This window comes from Diprion similis, chromosome 6 (assembly GCF_021155765.1).
Source record: "Diprion similis isolate iyDipSimi1 chromosome 6, iyDipSimi1.1, whole genome shotgun sequence".
Classification (NCBI taxonomy): domain Eukaryota; kingdom Metazoa; phylum Arthropoda; class Insecta; order Hymenoptera; family Diprionidae; genus Diprion; species Diprion similis.
In genome coordinates, this window is record NC_060110.1 from 23,888,350 (window position 1) to 23,910,388 (window position 22,039).

The window sequence follows — 22,039 nt, forward strand, 5'->3', positions numbered from 1 at the left end:
GTAAAACTAGTTCCTATAAGTTATCAGACATGATACTCTTACAATAGCTTTAAATTACGTACAATTCACTATATCAATTTCGAACAGTAACATTTGTTTAAACCTTTCGATTTTTACAAAAAAACATTGTCATAATTATCATTTATTCTTTTTGTAATCATAATAATCATAAATACTACAATAATCGCAATCTTCAGCGTTTACTTACAGACACAGACATGGGTGATCCTAAAAGATCGCAACTCTCTATACCACTGGGTTCCTTGTAAAAATACAAGAATGAAATTTGTAATGCATTATTATATACCTATGTATGTGAAAGGATAAGTTCAATTCTGTTATAAAATTGGGCAATGGAAACAGCTTTCATTATGAAATTTTCAATCCCTCGAAATATGTTTATTCGTCATTTTTCTACATATTTAGAAGGAATCCACTGGTAAAGGGAAGTATGCTCATTCTGGATCACTAAATGTATCAATATTATCCATTACTTAGCATTGAATCCTAATCGTCTTTGAATACAACTTTAAGTCAGAAAATATAATGTACTAAATGCAAGAATACATGTACTTGGATTACTTCTCAATATCTAACTTTTCGCACTAATCTTTTTCAAATAAAGTAAAGCAAACTCACTCTTAGTACAAAATCCATTGCGCAAAGCGGAGTATTGAATGACTCGATAGTTCAATTGCTCCTAATTGCTTAGCGAATTACGATATTTTGATATTAGGATGCTTATAGTAGCACAATATCTAGCTTTTGTATGAGAAGCATAAAAATAAGCGTATGAGATTTATTGGCCAATACCGCCAATACCTACACGGAATGATATTTAAAAATGTGACGACTCTGGTAGTAGCGATTAATTTATACTCCTGAAAGTGATATAATAGTGTTGTTACATAGGCCGCTTCAATTCCGTATTCATGGACTGTCGACCAAGATGCTTATCCTTGTTTTCGACTGCGAATCAAAGATAATTTTTCTAGTATTCGTTTAAATAGATTGATCACTGCCAAATGTACTTAGTTTCATTTTTTCCCGTATTATAAAATACTGGTGTACTAATCGTGGTCATAAAGGCATGACAATGAATAATATTCAATTCGTAATAATCCCAATATTTCACAATAAATATATTTCTCTTGGCACTTGAATTTTTATTTAGCAATTGTTATTCGTTTGTTTACCGCTACTGGTCAGTTACATACTCGTGATTTGGACATTCATTTTTCTGCTAATGTTACCAAAAATATGGACGCAAGCAAGTAATTCGAGTTAACGTAACGGAAACAATTTTCTATAAAAATGTTTTGAAGGCTCATATCGAAGTAACAAATTTATTCCTAAAAATTTCCATTCTTGTCACGTTATTTTTCTGTTAACGGAAAATTAAATTCTTTATCCTCGTCATGTTTCTGCTCCAAAAGTTTGACGATTTTCCAATTGTGTGAGAAATTGCTGTCATAGGAGGAACAAATACGATTAGAAGTTTTGTAAAAATATTTCTTACAGGATCTGTCAACTCTCCGAATATTCATTCAGATTCCGCTTATATTGCAACAAGTACATGCCAGTCAGATATCTGTAGGATCTCACTACGAATGAACTTCTTCGACTTAGTTGTACACATAATTGTGCGGGTGGCATTATTTTTCTACTTAACAAAACTTTATTAGTCACGCATAGACATTTTTGTTTCTTTACTTTCATAAAAAATTTGGTTTTAAAAACAAACTTGTAAAATTGTAAAGTTTATAAAACTGAGTCATGTACTGCAACTGACGATGGGCGTGTTTTTACAAACAGGTACGTTTTCACTTTTATTTACGTATGATTAGTAATACCTCGAGCTATCCTTCATCTGGCAAAAAACAATAGTAAACTTTTGCTCCTGAGTATATTACACACATCCATGAAGGTGTGGATAGTCATTGAAATGTAATTTTCCTTCTACGTGTTCAATCAAGTCGCGTGAGTTTTACTATTTTCATTAATTGTACGTACAGGTATTTGCGCAACTCTGTCAGATATATCTGAGCTACCGTTTCTACTCCCTTTGATACCGCAAACAAGCTCGCACACATAGTAAGTTTAGCTACGTTTCTCTTTTTTAAATTACAAAAATGTCTCAGCCTACTGAAATATGTGCAATGAAAAATGATCTAGTTATTCTCTGCACATGATATTATTACAGTCAATTTGCACGATGATCCTAGAATTTTGGAGTTGCAAGTTTAACATAGGTAGCTATGAATTCGTATTTGCTAAAAAATCTTCCTAAAACTAGACTAATAAATACAATCCTCTCTATAAGTACGCACGGACAAAAGGTTTCGTATTGAAAAGTATAAAAGAGCTAAGAAGCAGGAACACTGATCATATGTGAGAATGCTATTTGAAGGACATAAACTTAGTAGTTACTGCCTAGCGATTATCTGCATACAAACTAAGTCTGTCACACTCTTTCCTGCAACAAATTCAAATACACTAATTAGTATAAAGTATTGGTATATTCAACAGAAATATACAAATATTAAAGTTTTAAATATCTTTTATAGATAGTTTTAATTCTTTTAGTCGCCAGCTTAAAACAGCTTCTTTTAGATAGATTAAATTTTTGAATTTCTAAAGAGACAGTGAAATATTTACTAACTCGGAAATTTCTGAATCTTTTATTTACCGATTGATCGATCACGGATGTTTGACAGCAGTCTTCAATTTTGTAAACGGAATTATTAGTTGTTCACCTGGATTATAGTTGTCCTGTTGTTAGCTGTCATTTGGTGGTGTTTCGTTGGATGTTTCAATGTATGTTTCATTCTGAGCTGCAAACATGGAAGAAGATTGGTTGGCAACTGCAGTTCCACCCACATGACTCGAATGTATGACTGGTGTAGCTGACTGGACTATGCTACAAGAAACCGGAACCAACGGCGGAAGATTAGCCAGATTGCCAGGAATCCCCATATTACACGAAAGGGATGGCCTCTTTCTCTCCAAACTATTAGTCGCCATTTGTCTTCTTGCTGTCGAATTACGTTCCAAACTGTTCGTAACCATGTGATGTCTTCTTTCTATTGTAGAATTGCAACTAACATCTGATTGACTATCCTGGAATAGAAAGATAATATTGATTATTGTAAGTGAGGTCATTACAAACAATTATATTGCATTAGCTTCCACCTAACATATTAATATTTCAGTATTACTTTACCTGAGGTGTTCTCTCTACCGATTGGCCCATCCTGTGCAGCACGTCTCCACTTTGACTTTGCCTGAACATTGATCCATGCCGTTCAGTTGACTGACTTCTTCTTAATATCTCTCCAGATTGGCTGGAATGAACTTTATTTTCTACAGATGATTCGGACTCATTAGGTCCCTCAACCCTTTGACAAATTTGTTCGTTAACATACGGGTAACGGATTCGTATGGAGTCAATGACGTCCAAAAGATTTTTTGCATCCATGGCCAATATATGCGCTGCGGATAACATGCCCCTTAAAATTTAAGTCAGAATATTAATTTAATACAGGACTAATGAGATCAATGTATCTGAAAAGTAATAAATATTTCAATCCATTCTCACTTTCTATACTCTGCATCTAAGGTTGTGGCACTGTAACTCTGGGCCAATTTCATGGCAGAAACAAGTTCAGCCATATCTTTGCTGAGAACTTTGTGAGCCATTTCCACTTCTCGATGCGCGCATGCCGGTAAAATCTCCATTAGAGAATCCACAGATGTGAGGAGCGCTCTTAGTTCAACGCCCACCTTTCTTACTAGCTCAAGATACTGTTCAGCTTTACTTTGTTGCACACCTGCAATGTTGTAATTAATGTTTTAGCAGAAGGCATTGAATAAGATATGACATCACAAGTCATTCCAATGACAAGTGAAAAAAATTGCAAATAGACAGTTGCAAGATAAAAAAAAACACATAATGTACTGTACTCCTACCCTGAGAAAGGGACATAACAGCCCTGACGACGCTCGTTGTACAATCATATACTTTGTCGTTAGTCCTATCTAGATCAGCTGTCGGAGTCGGTTCCATTTTCTGTAATTAATATGTCAGTAAACCAGTAGCTGATATTTGATATTGTACTGTATTATAATACAAGTTGGCTAATGCAGTTGCTTGTCGAGACCCTTGTAAACACAGTATCGTTTGGTAGATGCTTGTACAAAGACACAAAGAAAGGCGTATAAGTCAACTAAACTGGGTGCTCAAACGTCAATCATGGAATGTATCAACTACTCAGAGTGTTTATAAAACAATGAAAACACATTGAACCCTGTTAATTTTATTGGTCTCGACATTCGACTCATTTTCCAGCCAAGCAAAGCAGTCAAAAATTTTTAGTGCATGCAATAAAGCCTGATTATGGTTACACATGTATGTAAAATATATATCATAAGTATAGTTCAATGCGACGCTTGCGCTTTCATAAAGTACAATAAAAAAAAAAACAGTGAAGCACGATAGCAAAGTCTGTGTACAAATTATAGCACATAATTTTCAAAAACTAGAGACACTGTATACATTTCTCTAGTGAGATGTTTCATATTGGTTCAAAGAAAAAACTTCAAAAGTTATTCAAATATAATCGCTTGGAAGATACACTTCGATATGATCACCTTGACGATGATAACTTTATCAGAGCCCTTGTCTAGACCAAGGGATCCTGTGTTGACGGGCGTAGCTTCATTGCTGGGTGATTGGGTCACCGAACGAGGTCCCAGAGGACTTCCACTTTCATCGCCACTAGTTGCGATCGAAAGTCGTTTCTGAAAGCGTTAATATAAGCTAGCATGGATATTTGGAAAAGGCTTAAAATTTTAAAAAGTTAATTGTCAGTGGCATTAGTTATAGGCTTGTGTTCTACAGCAGGCGGTAATTATATAATTGGTTGAAAAAGAGAAAAAAAAAAAAAATGGAAGAATGTACAATTTGCTGGATGCGGTGCAGCAATCAGTTACGTATCATTGCAGCTGACCCTCTTACTCGAGTCACTTACAGGCGATTGGAATCTGACTTACGAAATTGACAGTCTATCCAACAAAGCGCACCAGGCTATTACATTGGTGAATTGCAGTTTTTCTTAATTGCCGACCACTGCCCCATGGTGTGAATTAAAAATGAATCAATTGAATCAAAATTGTAAGCATTTAAAGTGATTTCTGGCAAAATTTACCAAAATCGAATTCAATTTTACAGCAAAAATTATAAACAATAATTATAGACTGTACAACGATGTATAAACCTTAATTTATCCGTCTATTTCAAAGCGTATTTTACACAGTGCAAATGTCAGTTTGCAGCCACACATCTAATCGCTGAGAAAATTCACCTAGTTCCACAGTCCATATTCAGATTGGTAAGCTACTGTGATTTTTTATAAGGGACTATTTTTGCATAGTCTTTGATAGTAGATAAATATGTCTAATAGTAGGTATATTCCAGGTATTATATAAAATTGATATATAATGTCCAAGTAGGACATTACCTCTTCTCTCGCGAGCCACCGGCTATCTTCTTCGGACTGACGTTGCTGTTCTAGTAGTCTTTGTTCGCGTAATTTTTGTTCATCGTCCACACTATGTCCAAAGTGCTCGATAGCACCATCAAACAGCTGCGATTGTGTGTTTCGCTGTAAAAAAAGTATCACATAAATTAAAAACATCAGCAGGTTTGTCATTATAGAACAATCATCACAGCTAAGGGATTTTTTAGAGGGTCATTTATGCGAGGGATCGTCATATTGGACTAAATGTAGGAACGTTTGTCAAAATATGTACACTTTTTGTATGAATTTATCATTTAAGAAGTTGTAAGAACTGAAAAGTTTCGTTGGGTACCTGAACTATTCTGTTATGTAAATCATCAACTTCAAAATCTGTATTTAGGTTTAAAAATTGCAGTCTAACTCGTTATCAGGAGAATATCAAGAAATCTATAACTTGAAAAATCAAACACTGATTTCAGAATGGTCAGTTACTTTCAGAAGTCAGTCTGTAATAGGCCTGAATTTGTATGTATAATATTATAACGATGATGAACTACAATTATGTTTTTGAATTCCGAACAATAAACCGTAGAATAGTATTGGAACATATCAGCATACACTGCAGTACAGAATTACTAGTACTGATAGTATGTTGATCATGCATACCATTCATTCAGTGAGTCTTGCCAGCGCATGTCTTCAATTAAAAATGAGAGTTTTCTGTTTTCAGTCATCAAATTTGTGATAGGTTCTATAAATATACTTATTGTATACAGGGTTTGTGTTTTCTATAAAATGTAATAAATGTATAATATTGCAGACATGCAACAGTTAAAACACGGTAATGGAACATTCTTCATGCATAAACAAACCTACATATGCAACCAAATTTATCCTACAAAATTGATCCAAATAAAATCAGACTTGAAGAGGTGCTGTTACAAGACCTAAATATATATTTATTAAGAAAAAAGAAATTAGAATGTGGTACTACCCAGGTTAAATGCAGAGTTCGTTGTTAGATGAAGACACAGAAGTCTTGACCAAGTGGTTACGGGAATTTTTAGAATTTTTTTGATTAGGTAAAAAAGGTGTACTTCCTTTCTTTTTAGAGTGTTTAAAAACATCCTTGAATATTGATCATTATACGAGCTCGTGAATTATGGAATCTAGAGTACCTTGGCATCAAAATTTTCTCGATTACCATGTATGTATGCCCGCGTAGTCGACAGAACTACGATTGCCCAATTCAGTGGTAGAAAGGCTTTATTAAACAGTGCAATAAAGTATAAACTGAATGATAATAAAAAATAACTGGAACAAGGCGTAGGCAAAATCATACAGTGATCAATGAGGAAAAATCAAAAGATATATTGTTGCATTCCGCAAAATGCAAACGTCATTCCTAAGAGCCATTATCAAACCTGATCTTGTTGGCTTTCCTCCGTCGCCGAACTGGTCGACGAAATAGTGCTGTCGCTAACAGCTGACGACACCAGGGAACTAGATAACGCACTGTTGATAGAACGGGTCAACTGTTCGTCAGATTTATGAGTTATAAACGTAGTTATTTTTGCTATCCCAGTTGCCAACAAGGGCGGATTTATCCTCGGTACTGCCGTTGCCAATTGTGGCTGAAGACTTTGTTGCTGTATTACATTAACACCTGTCGCTACTTGGGTACGTTGACTTGTTTGCGATGTTATGGGATTGGAGGCAGAAAGGTGTACCTGAGAGCCGTGACCTTTCACCACGCCCGCTGCCCCAGAGAGTGAACTTTGCAATATTGAGTTATCCGAATGTTGATGTGAGATTTGTGAAGACTCGGCATTTGTTAAAGTTGTCAATAACTCTTGCTGAGTTGAATGATTAGAAGTACTCATATAGGACTGAACGGGATGTGAAGTTTGAGGGGGTATGGCCTGTTGAAAAGGCTGACTATGAGTAGGACCACTTTGCATTGAATATGCTTGATTGAAACACTGAGCTTGGGCGACAGATGTAGGTGCTGCATGAACCGTATAACTAGGATTCGCACCATTTTGTTGCTCGAATTGTTGGTTTTGCGAATAAACGACAAACTGCCCCTGGGAACTTTGTCTTTGAAAGTTTTGAGCAGGCTGGGCTCGAGACACGTAAGAAGGTGGTCGTGCTTGAGCCACATTAGAATAGACTTGTTCTTGATCTTGATAATTTTGAGGATAAAATGGTTGCGGCTGATAATTTTGTCCCAGCATAGGGCTGTACACTAAATTACTTCTTGCATTTTGAATATGTGAAACACTCGGGGGTGTCGAGGACATTGGATTTGCACTTTGATTTTGTACCGTAGCTCTAGCCCGGAATTTCATAACGGGTCCGTAGAGACACTCTGTATTTGATATGGGAACTGCACTACTCACACTGGATAAACCAGCACTACGTGGGTAACCCGCACCGGCACTAGCAGCATTCTGTCCACCAACATGTGACTGATTCGGGGAATTACCGTAATGATTCACCGAAGTAGACGAAGCCTGGGTTGTTTGCGAATGAGCGCTACTCGTGTATTGAATTTGCCCCATAACAATTGTGTCATTTGCATTCTGCGCATGATTTCCGGAACCATCGCCGGTATTACCGCCAAGACTTGGACTCTGATTAAGGTTTCCTACGATCGCAGAACTCTGAGTAAAGTTAACAACTGGCCCATAAATTTCACCGCAGGTACCTGCGGGGTGCGAAGATGATGTTATTGGTATGGGATTTGACGAGACGAGCTTTTGCACAGGAGAATACAAATCGCCAGTAATACTGCCGACTAGCTTCGAACTGACAGAATATAAGTTTTGGGTGTCTTTGACTTGATGCTTTCTCCCTGTAACTGGGGACTGAGTTTGTGCAACTATACTAGAGTCGGACATACTAAGGCTCGACATTAGTGGTGAAATTGTGTCATTGCTGTCTAGAGAGTCCATGTCTTCGATCGAATGAGTATCGTGGTGAAGGGCAGGGGTTTCGGAAGATACGGTTTGGTCAAGGGCAAAGGGCAGGTCAGTAGCGATGGCAGTAGTTAGAGCTTGATCCTCGTCTTGAAATTGCACTGCGAGTGTGTTAAATGGGGATGCGGGGGTTGTGTAGACGGAGGGACATACCCCCCGAGATTGGTTGTCCTTGAGAAGTTGGGCAAGTACCTCCGGACTCTGGGCAACAATATATGTTGACACTGGAGCGACTGAGCTCATGCTACTTCCCGATTCGCTTGAGTTTTGTGGTTGACGTGATGGTTTTGGCGGTGGCGCTTCGTCTGCACCTGTAAGTTATTAGCGTAAAAAATTTAAGCATTGCTTCTGTGTTGATGTATGCACGCAATTAACAGAACAGTAAGTTGCAACGTGGTTTTGAAAATCTTTCTCATAAAATGTAATACGTGAATTGGTGCATAGACATACCCCAAGACATTGCTTGAACTCTCCTATTCTCTCGTCTCATTGTCTCTTGTTGCTGGTGCTTTTCTTCTCGCAAGATTTCACTGCAATAAAACACAATATTTCACTTGTAATCTCCTCTTTACCGACCGGATTGTTCGCGTCAAAGTAAAGAATATCTTACTGCAAATTTTCTCGAATGTCTTTGAAAGTTGGTCTCTTGCTTGGCTCGTAACTCCAGCATTGGGACATGAGTGAATACAGCCGCGGAGGACAATGCTTCGGGAGTTCCAGCCGTTCTCCATTTTCCAACTTCCGTATCACCTCGTTATTCCGCACTCCTTGGAATGGCTTGACTCCCAACATCAGAATTTCCCACATACACACTCCTACCGTCAGGAATAACATTTCTCAAATGAAAAACTCTGCCTACTTTATAAAGCAGTATTTTTGCTGTCAATATCATTTGAATAACATCAGTGACAGTACTGACCAAACATCCATACATCTGAGGATGTTGTAAATCTACGGAAGTTTATGCTCTCCGGTGCCATCCACTTGATTGGCAGCTTACACTTGCTTGCAGTGTAGTAGCTCTGGTCCTCGACCCATCGGCTCAGACCAAAGTCAGCCAATTTTACACAGGTGTTCGATGATACCAAAACGTTTCTTGCAGCTATGTCTCTACATGAGAAAAACGTGATGCTTTGAGAATTCAGTAGACGATACATGTGCGTAAGATCTATCATCAGCAATTTCTTTGTCAAACAGTCATTTGATTCTTCAAATCGAACTTACCTGTGGACGAATTTTTTGCTCTCGAGATACGATAGCGCTGTACTCAACTGGAAGGTATACAGGAGGAGAGTGGCTACATCAAGTCTGTGCTTATTGGACTGAAGATAAGCACGCATTTCTCCAAGCCGTGCTAATTCCATGACCAACCATATCGGAGCTTCGGAGCAGACACCAATTAATCGTATTATGTGTGGATGCTCAAATTGCTGCATAATATCTGAAATACGAATGTAAGATTAAATCAATTGCTCAGGGGATTTAAGCTTAAACGAAATAATAAAGTACAGTATAGCAACGCACATGCTTCTTCGAGGAACTTTTCAGCAGTTGCGAGGTCTGCGTCGACTTTACAAGTTTTCACTGCAACGGCTACAAGCTGACCATCTCGGCCTCTGTACGATCCTTTATGAACATTGCCGAATTGGCCTTCTCCGATTATTTCACCAAGCTCGACTTGATTTCTAACAATTTCGTAGTCTCGAGCTGAAATGATTTTGAACCAATTATACGTTTGATATGCAAAAATACGTACTCGATCGTTAAATGATTTAAAATATCAGACACTCACTAGCTGGCGTTGAGTAATCTCCTTCCTCGTCGACAATCTCTGCATAGTCCTCAGATAGGATTGTTCCTGTTTTACCAGAATTTTTCTCTGGACTGTCTGTTGCGTCGTGTCTATACTTTGGTGGATGGGCATCTGTAAATGGATATCTTAGGTATAACTTGTATTTAGATATTACAATCTCAACTGTACAAATAACGGGAGCATAGCGTAACAAACCTTTACAAGGGCAGGGATAATTTTTCCAGGATGCAGCTTGGAAATGAATGTGAAACTAGTTATTATACCTGTGCAGTGACTTGCTACTGTACACTTATTAACGGTATATGCTATTGAAAACTTGAGAAAATCGAATACATGAAAGAACGGATGACCCTACCTTTTCTATTCCACAACGATGTATTACTTCCAGTGGTTAGCCTACAGTATCCATCGATCAAGTCTGCCAGACTCTCTGCTTGATCCAAACTCGAGCAAGTGATACTCAGGGTTTCTGCAGCTCCTGCTACTCTGAGTTTAATGCAGGCCTTTGCATGTTCCTTGCAATCCGATACCAAAGTCTGAATTGACTGGATCTGTGAGAACTCGGCTATTCTCGACGGCTGTAGCAAAGTTAAATACGTGGTTTACCGTACAAGACAGAAAGTGGCTTTTGGGGAAATACCCTATCGTGTATGGCGGGTGTAAGGCAGTAATTATTATCATTATAATTTATCAAATTGATCCGGAGATATCACGTGATCTGTGTATGGCCGTTTTTAATGCAACGTTCTGGTGTTATGATAGATATTCAGAACCGGGACTCACCACTGTTCCACCACGATGTGCCATGTAGGAAATGCCCAAGTCAGGTCCAATCACGAGTTCGACTGGTATCGACCAGCTCGACTGAAATGATGAGCATATATTTTTTGAGGGAAGGAATTTCAAATTCAGCATGAATTTTTCATAATTTTCACCAATGAAAGATAATATACGCAGTGCGAGAATAATATGAATGACTTACCCCCAAGGCGCATATGAATCTCTCCTGGTCAAATCTGTAGTAGGATCGAAGGAGTTCGAAGAATTTGAACATACATTCGAGTTCCGAAAGGGCGGCTACTTTTTTGAAATGTTGCTGTATGAGCTTGCGGAGTGCCTTCGGTTTCATGCCATTCAAAACGGTTCGTGGCAAAAACTTGTGGAGTCCGACCTGTCGTTGTTGGAAACAGATTGATTGGCAAACTTTGAATGAGTCTGGAAACGTTTACTTGTGTAAAGTTTTGATATATTGAAAAGGGATATCGCCATAAGGCGTGTAAAATTGAAAAAAAAAAAAAAACGCGCGGCAAGAATAGATTCTATGTAGACTATACGCGAGGTTACCTCTCTTTCCAAATATTCCAAATTGCTCTTCTTGTCCAGCGCGATTTGTGGCATGTCTTTGAAGAAGTACCGAATCTCAAGACAGCACAATTGTACGGCTACATCTTGGTCTAGGGTGGCGTGATTTGCGCTCAAGTAGTCATTCCTCACCTTGATCGAAACAATTCAACACCAAAGTTAGATTGTAAAACTGCTTGACATCTTGTATAATATTTATTACACATTCAGCGTGCGTTGTTTTGGTAATATCTCTACGGAAATTGCGTTGAACTTCGGTTCATGCGAAGCAAGATAGGGTGACAGACGGTGTACCCAAGTTGTATGGATGACATATTATTTCTGACAGAATCTAGACGAGCGTTAAATGAAAAATGTTCCTCATGCAGTATTCCGCATAATTTGATATACCTTACCTGATCGTAATAGTAGTAAAAGGTAACTTTGTCCTTTTCGTAGAGATCGTTAAGGTTCTGGGGTAAATATCGCACCCTTAATTCGTACCTCCACTCGCTATGAGGATGTTTGCGTTCGTATTTTTCTTGAACCTGCCGATAAACAAGAAATAAAGGTTCCACTGCGACATAAATCAGCAAGGAATAGTGCGTGCCAAATGCGATAGCAATTATGGTATAAACCCATCTTAATCTACCGTCCAACAAGTTATTTGTGTGCTCAAAAAGTTCTTGTTTGCTTTCTTTCAATACTCAAGACTACTCAGGAAATTAGAGCACTGTAGATTGAAGTATGTATGGAAGTAACTGTTTACAGACATTGCTTCGGACATTGAAGACAATTTGAAAATGACGCCAACCTGGTACATGGTTGTGTCCTGATGAAGCCAGTAGCTCTCCCCAGAGCCTGGATGGTGTAGCCTCATGGCGTAAAGGTGACGATACTGTCTGGTGCTCACCGCCAGCCGGCTTGTCACGAGAGAAATGATCCCTCTTACGTCGATTGCATCACCAAATTTGACTACGTTGAAACCGCCTGAAACAGTCGACACGTACGATTTTCATGAAGAAGCCGAAGTCAAGTTCGGATAAATTATTCAAATCTCTTATCAGAGAATTAAACGATTGAATGTAGGTATCGTATACTTAATGCAGTGTTCGAAAAGAGAATTTTCAAGAATTAACTTTCACTTTCTTATCTCAAGAAAATTAATGGTGAATGTTTCGTAGTATTCGAGGACAAGCTACTCCATCATTTTTTTATAAATGCTTTTTGGAATATCGTTGTAGTAGATTTTTGAAAATTCAACCAGATAAGCGGCGGATATTCATGTTAATAATACACATCAAATGAGGACTATTCAATTAAACAAAAAATACTGTAAAACACTGCCAAGTTGAGTTATATTATTTTCGTTTCGGTATAATATGATAACTCGGTGATGTACTCTACTGATAAATAACAGAGGAAGAGCTAATACGTCTGTATGGGTATATCTGTACCAAAGATTAAGAGGATTCGAAAATAGAAACGTGTATGATGAGACGAGAAAGCGATGCGAGGGTCTTTGGGCTTCCGAATGAAGAAGAAGAAGCCTCCTTGCTCCTCGTCCGCATTATTTACACTGCGTATAGGAAATCGGAATATATTAATCGGAGTATTAACTCACAAGGTACTACATTGGAACAGTCGTTTACAATAGAACCGTAATTTTGGACCACTTTGAGTAGATAAAATTTGAAACGATTCGTCGACATTTTCTCGCCGATCAACGAAATATTTATAATGAAAATTATGAAAATTATAATTCAACATTTCATGAAAACTGATTATATTTTGTCGCGGATGCACAACGCGTTAATTGACTTCCTTATAATCTCTACACGAGGCTGAAGCAAGCAACCAGAATTAGCAGCCAAACGTTCTAAATGTTCATTCGAATAAGGTAGTGAAGTCCGGAAATGAAAATTTTGTCAAATAGCTCGAACCCCCGATACTTTTACAGAATCATAAGGATAAAATTGAACTGCATTTTTCTACTTCTAAAAATTTTGACACATTTAGCCGTTAACTCTGGCGGCAAGCTTCAGCTTCTTTATCTCTACAGAGAATGGAGAGTTGCAAGGAATGAGACAAATCAACGTACCATTGGGCAAGTGAACCTTGAGCGTTGCCTTGTCCATTGGGGTAGGCGAGCCGTGCGGAGGGGTGCCACGACCACCTCCGCCGACGCCGGTCTGGACGCCGACGCCGCCACCGCCCCCATCCCCTCCAGTGCTCATCCCCTCATGGCTGAAACAGTGAAAATTTCAGGATCGTCAAGTTCGAGGCTATTAAATTACATGGAGAGGTGCGTGTAGAGTCCATAAGTTACGGCCAGAATTTGTAACTGATATAAATACAGCTGCATATAGAAAATGTAATCATGGGATACACCGTGCAAAAAATTTCTTGTCACATCCGTCATGCACCGATGTATGTATTATAAGATGCTGTAACGATACAGCGTAGATTGTTGAAAAAAAAAAGAATCTAGTTTTATTTTAGAGAGAAGATATTTCAAAGTATTGCGCAAAAATACGAGGGGATATCATGCTAGGGTCGTTCTATTCATTGACAAAGTTATACAACACAGTTTTATTCCGCACGTATGACCCTTGTTTTAGATTTTCTTAAATATTTTAACCAGATATTGGCTGTTCGTAGACCTCAGATATGAAATGAGCGATAGTTGATTTGGTTTCTTTCGCCTCTTTCGACGATACATATTTTTACTTTTTTTTATGAAATACAGGCATCTGAATTCCTGACCACCTCTGCGTTATCTAAGTACCCAAAAAGTATCGTTGTTATCGTTTCTTGCAGTCAGAAGAAGACCGTTCGAATCTAAAAAGCTTTCTATCTTGCTAGAGCACACGGTACGTTTAACTCTGAAGCAAAAACATTGCCAACAGTGAACTCATAGCGTGCGACTGATGAATGCCTGAAAAATATAGTTACGAGTTGTTTTTACTTTATTGTCTGCATACGTAAATCGGTCCCGGGGTGCAATGTCGTCTGATGATTTCCATTGCAGGAATCGATCTTACAAGATCAATGTTAGGAGTTTATCGACATTGCCGACATGTCAAATCAGCCTTTACCTTCTCCACTATCTCTTGATGGACTAAGGAGAGCGGGCGAAGGGAGGGGAGGGGGGAGGGGGGCTTACTTTGGCGAGTGGTGCCAAAAGCGGTGGAGGAGTACGTTGGCCCGGTCTTTGATGCGCCGGTCATTGCCAAAGACCTCGAACTTCGTACACCGAGAGAAATAGGAAATCAAGGTATTACCCTCAGGGTGGACGCAGAGTTCGAGAACTCCGTTATACCCGCGAGGTCTACTCGTCATCGGATCGTTAAATTTTGTACGAAGTTGGTAAATATTTTTCACAAATTTACCGACATCAAGTCATTCGACTTGTTTTTCATATATATATATACATATATGTATATATATATGTATAACATAGGTAATATATTCTTGGTAATAATTGCTTAGTTTTTAAATGCACAGTATAAGGTGCCATATTTTGCATCTGGTCGTGTGACATCAATTTCTTAGACATAACATATTTTTTATTTGTAAAAACATTTGAAGTGGTTGAAATTCTATCGGACTTATGGAGTGCTAAATATATAATCATTGATATAAGTAATAAGTAATTTATCAAAGCATAAAATAATTCGTACAATTTGCACCGAAACTTTAAAAAGCAGATACGAACAGAATGCCTAAGCGAGAGGAAGTTGAGGTTAACCGGTTACATACAGAAATAAATTGGGTAAAGCACGTATGTATATAAATACAAATTATCAGCACAGTGTTATCCGGTATGTATGATATATCCTCATTGGATTTCCCTGTGATAATAGGCACAGGAAAATATACAATGGACTCGATTTATATCGACAGCTTTCGTTGCTGTGTATTCGCGTTCGCACACCTTTGAAAAAACAAAAGAAAAAACTAAAAAAAAAAAAAAATAACAACAAACAAACAAAAAAAAATGTTCAATGTATATGGCCCGACGCGGACGTTGCGATAAAGTAATGGCTGATCGCAGCGTCGCAAATTGCATTGATCATCTATTATCTAAATGTGTACACAAGAGAGCACACCGCTGTATCACCAAGAAACGGTGATAAAGTGTAAGAAGTGGCGATTAAACCGAGACGACCTTCGTGACGCACCGGCATTCCCCGAGGTCACGTGACTACTTGCAGGAATGCTTTGGACGTGCGACCGACCGACCCGTTAGCTTATCGGAAATGGCCGCGAGGCAATCGAGGGACGTAACGTTGGTATAATCGCAGGGTTTACTGCAGCGAGCTGCAGATTCACTGAAGAATCCGGCGAAAGGAGGTAACATATGTCCCATCGTCTGCGGCTTCCTTCCCGGCCGGTGTTCATCGTCCTGTGTTTTACTCTCTACAAATCGATTGGCCTCTTCTTGTGCATGACAATTATTGTGCAAAAAAAGAAGCAGAAAAAGAAAAAGAAGAAGTAGAAGTGGTGGTACTGCAGACCCCGTTAAATCGGTTGTCAGCGTCCCGCGGGGGGGTTTACGGCTTTGAAAAGAGAAACATTGATCGACGAGTTACACTGTTACGATGCAGTGCTCGTGCCACCCTTGCGGCAGGCAACCCCCAACAAACTTTAGCCCTACACCGCGACGATGTCCAACCCCAACATTCGGCAGAACCATATAGTATATATGATCCCAATGCGCGTGGAATTTTCCTCTCGACGTTTTTCGATCGCGACAATGAAATGAGGTTTTTGTTATTGAAGCGTGCAATTTTCGGAATGTCCCGTTATATATAAACAGTCGCGAATTAGGCAGGGTACAGCCGATGAATGGTCCTAATCATTGCGGTAATATGGTTACGAAAATAATAATAATAATAATAATAATAATAAAATACGACGTAATTCCAGTTCTTGGCATAATTCACCATGTTTTTCATACTTACTCGGAGGTTTCGAGATACTGGAAGACCCGATAGACGGGGCGTCGATACATGAAGAGATGACCTTCCACGCGCTCCACCATCATCCTAAACCGTCTTCATCCGAACGGCCGACCTCAACACAGGTCCCGCACTTTAGGTTTCCTCCTCCTCCTCCTCCTCCTTCTCCCCAATTTTTATAAAGTTCAAAGGTTTTCTACGTATGCGTACAATACCAGTTTTTTTACTCCGCACTATAACCTTCACGCACTTTGTGTAAATTTCACCTTTTCACATGCCTTCTTCAATTTTAATTACCGTCGATCACAGCCAGGAAGAATCACCAGTTCGGCTTTTAGCCTAACCGTTACTATAACTGCACCAAATCTTTTAATCGCACCTCATACTCACCCCATGATGTTCATTATACCACAAAAACTCTTCAGGATTTATCCGTTGCAAACAGGATCATACACAAATGATTCGTCCGAACACCTAGCTATATTCTTCAATCACAGTAAAGAAAAAAAAAAAATACGTTTAAAAAACTTTAAAACCGGTGTAGTGCATAGAATTTCCAATAAAGGGAAAAAAAACAGTAAAAGTAGATTGGAATTGAGATAAGTATCTGTTTATAATATAGATAATTCGAAAAAAAAACAACGTTTCTTCCGAAGATCGTCGTTAATTGACAACTGCATTCACAACACAACCGCAGAATTATCGCATCGCACTCGGAGTTAAGTGACACAGCATCATGATATACGACTCACCATGCAATTAATACTAGCCGTAAGGAACACTATCGGTGAAACTGAATATTGCGAAACTTCCAGAGTTTTATCGTTTGTGGAAAAACGTTCGCGGAGGAGAGGATTTGGATACAACCACCTAGCAACAGCGTGGCGAAGAACGGGGCTGAAATACACGGAGAATCTGAGCATAAGAACGTCGCGCGTGCGGGGCAAGCGCCGTGCTGGGTGCGGCAGTCTGCGCCGCGACGCCCGGCGTAGCTTCCTCCCTTCCTCCCTTCCACCCTTCCACCCGGCGTTAGCCACCCCCCCAGTGGATAATAAGTTGGGACTCGACGCGGCGACAACGACGCAACTTTTTTATTCCACAAACACATCTTCGTTCCTGCTTCCGTCGCGAAATTCCTCCGCTACCGCCTAGCTACCACTTATGAGGAACTAATTTTCGCAATCTTCCTCTTCCTCTTGTATACCTATATAATATATAAATACGGTTATAAATATCGTATATATGTATACATATTACATATGGGTTATTCGTATACTGCTGCAATTGTTGTATATACAGGAATCGTCCCCCCCCCCCCCCCCCCCCAACGCATCTTTGAATGAATAAATTTATCCGTCAGAGTGCCGTTATACACGTAGATAATGATAAGACGTATACAGCGTTTATTATAATACTTTGGTCGAGTGGAAAAAGCGCTCCGCTTTTGACCTGCCGCCGCCATTTGTACCGATTACGAAAATCGTTTAATCTTTTCACCAGTTTACTCGTCTTTGTACAGTTCGAGCATATCGCGCATCCGATGTCTAGGGCAAGCTGTGGGAATGTATACACTAATCCACACATATGCCGTAAGTAGAAAATAGATGTATAGTATATACATGCGTATAATATATTAGGGGAGGACGGGACGAGAGCCCTCTTGATACGGTGAGTACACCTCGACGAAGGGGATGTTTTTCAAGTACCAACGTAACGCATCACGCATGGAGATGAGAGAACGGTTCGATGCCAGCAGCTGCTGAAGAAAATTCAGTACGATTCACGAGCCCGTGAACATCCGTGACGAAAAACAAAAAGAAAAAAGAAGTAAATAAATAAAAGAAGAAAAAAAAACAAAAACATTATATACACTTCATCTGGCGAAACAATAATTTCCGGAATATGGATGTAAGAAGAAGTTTAATCAATAAGAAAACGACGTTGCAGGTGTGCGTGCAGCAAGTTGCGGGTAAGGAAGTTTAGCAGGTGATTTCTAATTCCGAGTTATTTGATCAATGGATCAGACGGTGGCAACGTGAGAGCGTGCAGAGAAGGTCGGGCCAGACAGCGTGGCCGTTGCGGTGGAGGCCGCCTTGCGTAATATAAGGACCGATGCATGTGCACGACTGAATGACTGACTCCCTTCGACTCTTTGCCGCCTGCCTTGTGGCAGCAGCCGCCGATTCCGGTCTTCCAACCACGCGGCGATGAACATCAGCCATCTGACCGCCTGCTGCACTCTGGGACAGGCCAAGTAAGTACTTTACTCGCGGTGAAGAACCCGCGGTGTGTTTATTTTTAGATAACGCAAGATTCGTGCTTTATCGTAGGTGCGTACGTAACTTGCATTCCCATTTTCGCGGATAGTAATAACAAATAAAGATGATAAATTGAGACGTTGCGAAAAATTTAAGAACGACTTTCAAAGATTTCGTTTTTCACAAAACGTATATAATATGTGAGAATTTCAGACAATCCTAAAAGTGGAAAGTTAGGATTTTTCGTGAACATCATTCGTTACCGTGTAACGTGTAATGAGATATCATATAGATCTGTTTGAAAAAACGTATTTTAACGCGATGACTTATTATTGTAGTCCATTTTTCGAGACCTGCGAATATTAAAATGGATTCCACAGCGAAGGGTCTATGCTTAGAAATCTTAAAACCGAAACTAGGATAAACGCCTGCGGAATGTCGGGATGGGACGATTAGCTCCATAACCCCCAAATCAGGGTAATTCGCGTGGTACTTGATGACGTGTCAATGAGAAGTACACCTACATACCGCATTAGGTATAAAAGCGGAACGAAGACGGGAACTGCACCTGCTCCACGTGTAAAAAGGAGGGAGGAGGACGTACTCGAGGACGTCCCGGGGTTACGCAAACTACCCGTAAATGTGTGGGAGGGGGGAGGGGAGAGAATCTATTTCCAGCAATTCGTCTGGACGACCTGGTGGAAAATCGATGCGACGCTGCACCAGAATTATACGGAGTCTACCGTCTGCTCGCGACTGACCCCAACTGACCTCGACGCGACGCGACGCGTCGCGACGCCGCCACCCAGCACATTGGCTGCGCCAATTTGTTTGCAAACTGTTATTGTCCCTGAGGTGTAAAGAGAGAGAGACAGAGACATTTGCGATGCTGAATGCGAACGTCCATTTTTAAATCTCGCGCCATTTCTCTATGGCTAAAAGTTGACAATTGATTGGCGGACAGGTATACCGTGCAATTGGCACGCACACATTAGCGCAGTTTCCATTTTATTCCGGAAATTGTCGAGCTGATTGTTGGTTTGATTATTTAACGAGAAATTGATAACGGAAACAAACTTATTGTTAGGTTAGAGTGTGATTCGAACGTGAAGACAATCTTTTATAATAAAAGTTCGTTATCAAACTAATGTTTCTTTGTCTTATTTAGTTTATAAGCAAAATATGAAGTATCCGTAACAGCCACTTTCTCAAAATATTAGCACGATTTTTGCGAATGCGGATTCAGTTGCAGAATTCTATCTCCAAATTCGACTTTTAATATCTTCAACTATGCGATGTTCATGGCTAAATTGCGGTGTTGAGCAAACTTCAGATCGAAGTTTTGATACATACTTAATAGTAAAAAAAATAGTTCTCAACTATTATACACGCGGTGCATCAAAGCATCCCTCCACTACTTTTGCAAGACATGAACGAATATGGGCAGGTTAACTGGTACCAATGTGATCGAAACCGGTACATCTACTCAACCATATCTCGTCCTGATCCCGCTTACAAAGCGTGCAAAAATACGTCGAAGATGCATCGCACGATATATACATACATATATTATATGCCTACGGAATAGCTGCGGAGTCGTTTCGTCGACGGAACCGGAAGATTTCGCGATCAGCGCAATTTAAGGAGCCGACCCGTGACCGCGTGGTGCCTTATAAATGGACGGGTAGTATCTACGTGACGGCAGACACCTGCAGCCTGATAATTATGCGGTAAGCATGTACGCCGCCACGGCGGATAGAAAGAGTTCCGAATATGGAGGCGGCGGAACTACTCGTGTACGGCGTGTCTCGAGCCTTTGACTCTACCCTGCGAAAAGAATTTACAGTGAATTTCTGCCAAGTCTATCACGTGTCGAAATACGTATGTATCTGCCTATACCTGTGCTTGCGGTATACACTGCACGCCATCAACGGAAGCTTAAGGCAAATGGTAACTTTTCAAATTCGAAATATCAACCCCATCCCACGTTCATTACTTCCGAGCAGTGCAATGTGACGCAGCCATAATATATAGGCACATACCTACACCCTACCATCAACTGTATCTCGAGTATCCTCAACAAAACCCATAACACAAGGGGTAAAAATAATGAGCCAAACCGACTTACTTGTACGATTCGCCAATGCAAATCTCACCGCAATGCGTATATCATACTCCGCGTATACGCGATGCATTATGCGACTTGTGCATCAGTGTGTGCATGCATGCATGCATGCATGCAACGTATGAATATGTAAATGACACCTTATGTACGTACACACCAAAGGAGCAAGCAAATGCAGTGCATGCATGCAGACACGTCCAATGATATATACAATCATGAGCAAAGAGCTCATCGTCATTGGTATAAGTTAGCTTCCCACCTATAACGCGGTCGAACATCCTCCTGCATATCATACGTATTACATGCATACCACTAATGATAAATATCATTAGCGTCGTTATCTTACGACGCATGGTATATACATACATACCTCTATATGAGCGCTTATGCATAATGCCATGGTATAATAACTTCCTCGGTTTCTTTTTGCCTCGCCGGGCTTTTTCTCTTTATTATACTCGTCATCAGAGCTACAGGGTTGGTTAGCAGGTTGCCGCAGCAGGTATACACTTACAAGGTATAACCACAAGGTGCAGTGCAAGGAAGGTATATATATATATATATATATCGGGGCGCCAGTCGGGCAGATCTCGATAAGAAAACCGTACGGCTTACACAAAGCCAGCTTTTTCAAGAAAAAACAGCAGGTCAATCGTCACGAATTCCATGGCGTATATATTAACCGCGGTGTTTATACCGTTCGGGTCGCTAATAAGGCCATCCCGGTGAAAAATAGAGACTAGAAAACACAACGACGACGTGTTTATTTGGCTTGAAAAAATCCAACGGGATCTATTGTCGCTTGCGTTAAGCAGGCCAAGTTCAGCCGACTGGGACCGGCTATGAAAATTCAAAGTTAGGTCGAGAGAAGCCGAGGAAATTTAACCGTCTCGACTTACTATACACGCGTGCTTCACGCGCACGTCGTTGCGGTCTCCTGCTCCTCAGTCAGGGGTTGTTTTGGTACCAATTTAGACGATCCGACGGACGGAGGAACGTCGGGTGTTTTATACGCACGTCGGGCAACGGCGCCACCTT

The 22,039-nt window shown here is 39.9% G+C and overlaps 1 protein-coding gene across 5 annotated transcripts in view; it reads right to left on the minus strand.

Moving 5' to 3' along the window:
* Positions 1 to 1,047: 1,047 nt before the first annotated feature.
* LOC124407750 (focal adhesion kinase 1) overlaps positions 1,048 to 22,039 on the minus strand; it is a 33,619-nt gene continuing 12,627 nt past the window's right edge. The window contains exons 1-23 of one of the 5 annotated variants that reach the window (XR_006929353.1): positions 16,622 to 16,763; positions 13,756 to 13,901; positions 12,469 to 12,644; positions 12,071 to 12,202; positions 11,658 to 11,807; positions 11,296 to 11,484; positions 11,097 to 11,177; positions 10,669 to 10,891; positions 10,509 to 10,544; positions 10,293 to 10,424; positions 10,025 to 10,207; positions 9,725 to 9,941; positions 9,420 to 9,610; positions 9,111 to 9,315; positions 8,951 to 9,030; positions 6,944 to 8,811; positions 5,520 to 5,663; positions 4,651 to 4,800; positions 3,970 to 4,069; positions 3,599 to 3,830; positions 3,224 to 3,509; positions 2,690 to 3,120; positions 1,048 to 2,476 (exon numbers count right to left, since the gene is read on the minus strand). Coding sequence is in view for 4 of the 5 variants with exons in the window: in XM_046884223.1 (XP_046740179.1) it covers positions 2,779 to 3,120; positions 3,224 to 3,509; positions 3,599 to 3,830; positions 3,970 to 4,069; positions 4,651 to 4,800; positions 5,520 to 5,663; positions 6,944 to 8,811; positions 8,951 to 9,030; positions 9,111 to 9,315; positions 9,420 to 9,610; positions 9,725 to 9,941; positions 10,025 to 10,207; positions 10,293 to 10,424; positions 10,509 to 10,544; positions 10,669 to 10,891; positions 11,097 to 11,177; positions 11,296 to 11,484; positions 11,658 to 11,807; positions 12,071 to 12,202; positions 12,469 to 12,644; positions 13,756 to 13,901; positions 16,622 to 16,704 (5,346 nt within the window). In the remaining variant the exon portion in view is untranslated. Of the gene's footprint in view, positions 2,477 to 2,689; positions 3,121 to 3,223; positions 3,510 to 3,598; positions 3,831 to 3,969; positions 4,070 to 4,650; positions 4,801 to 5,519; positions 5,664 to 6,943; positions 8,812 to 8,950; positions 9,031 to 9,110; positions 9,316 to 9,419; positions 9,611 to 9,724; positions 9,942 to 10,024; positions 10,208 to 10,292; positions 10,425 to 10,508; positions 10,545 to 10,668; positions 10,892 to 11,096; positions 11,178 to 11,295; positions 11,485 to 11,657; positions 11,808 to 12,070; positions 12,203 to 12,468; positions 12,645 to 13,755; positions 13,902 to 16,621; positions 16,764 to 22,039 lie in introns of those variants that run through there. The other 4 variants (XM_046884223.1, XM_046884225.1, XM_046884224.1 and 1 more) reach the window with 4 other exon arrangements.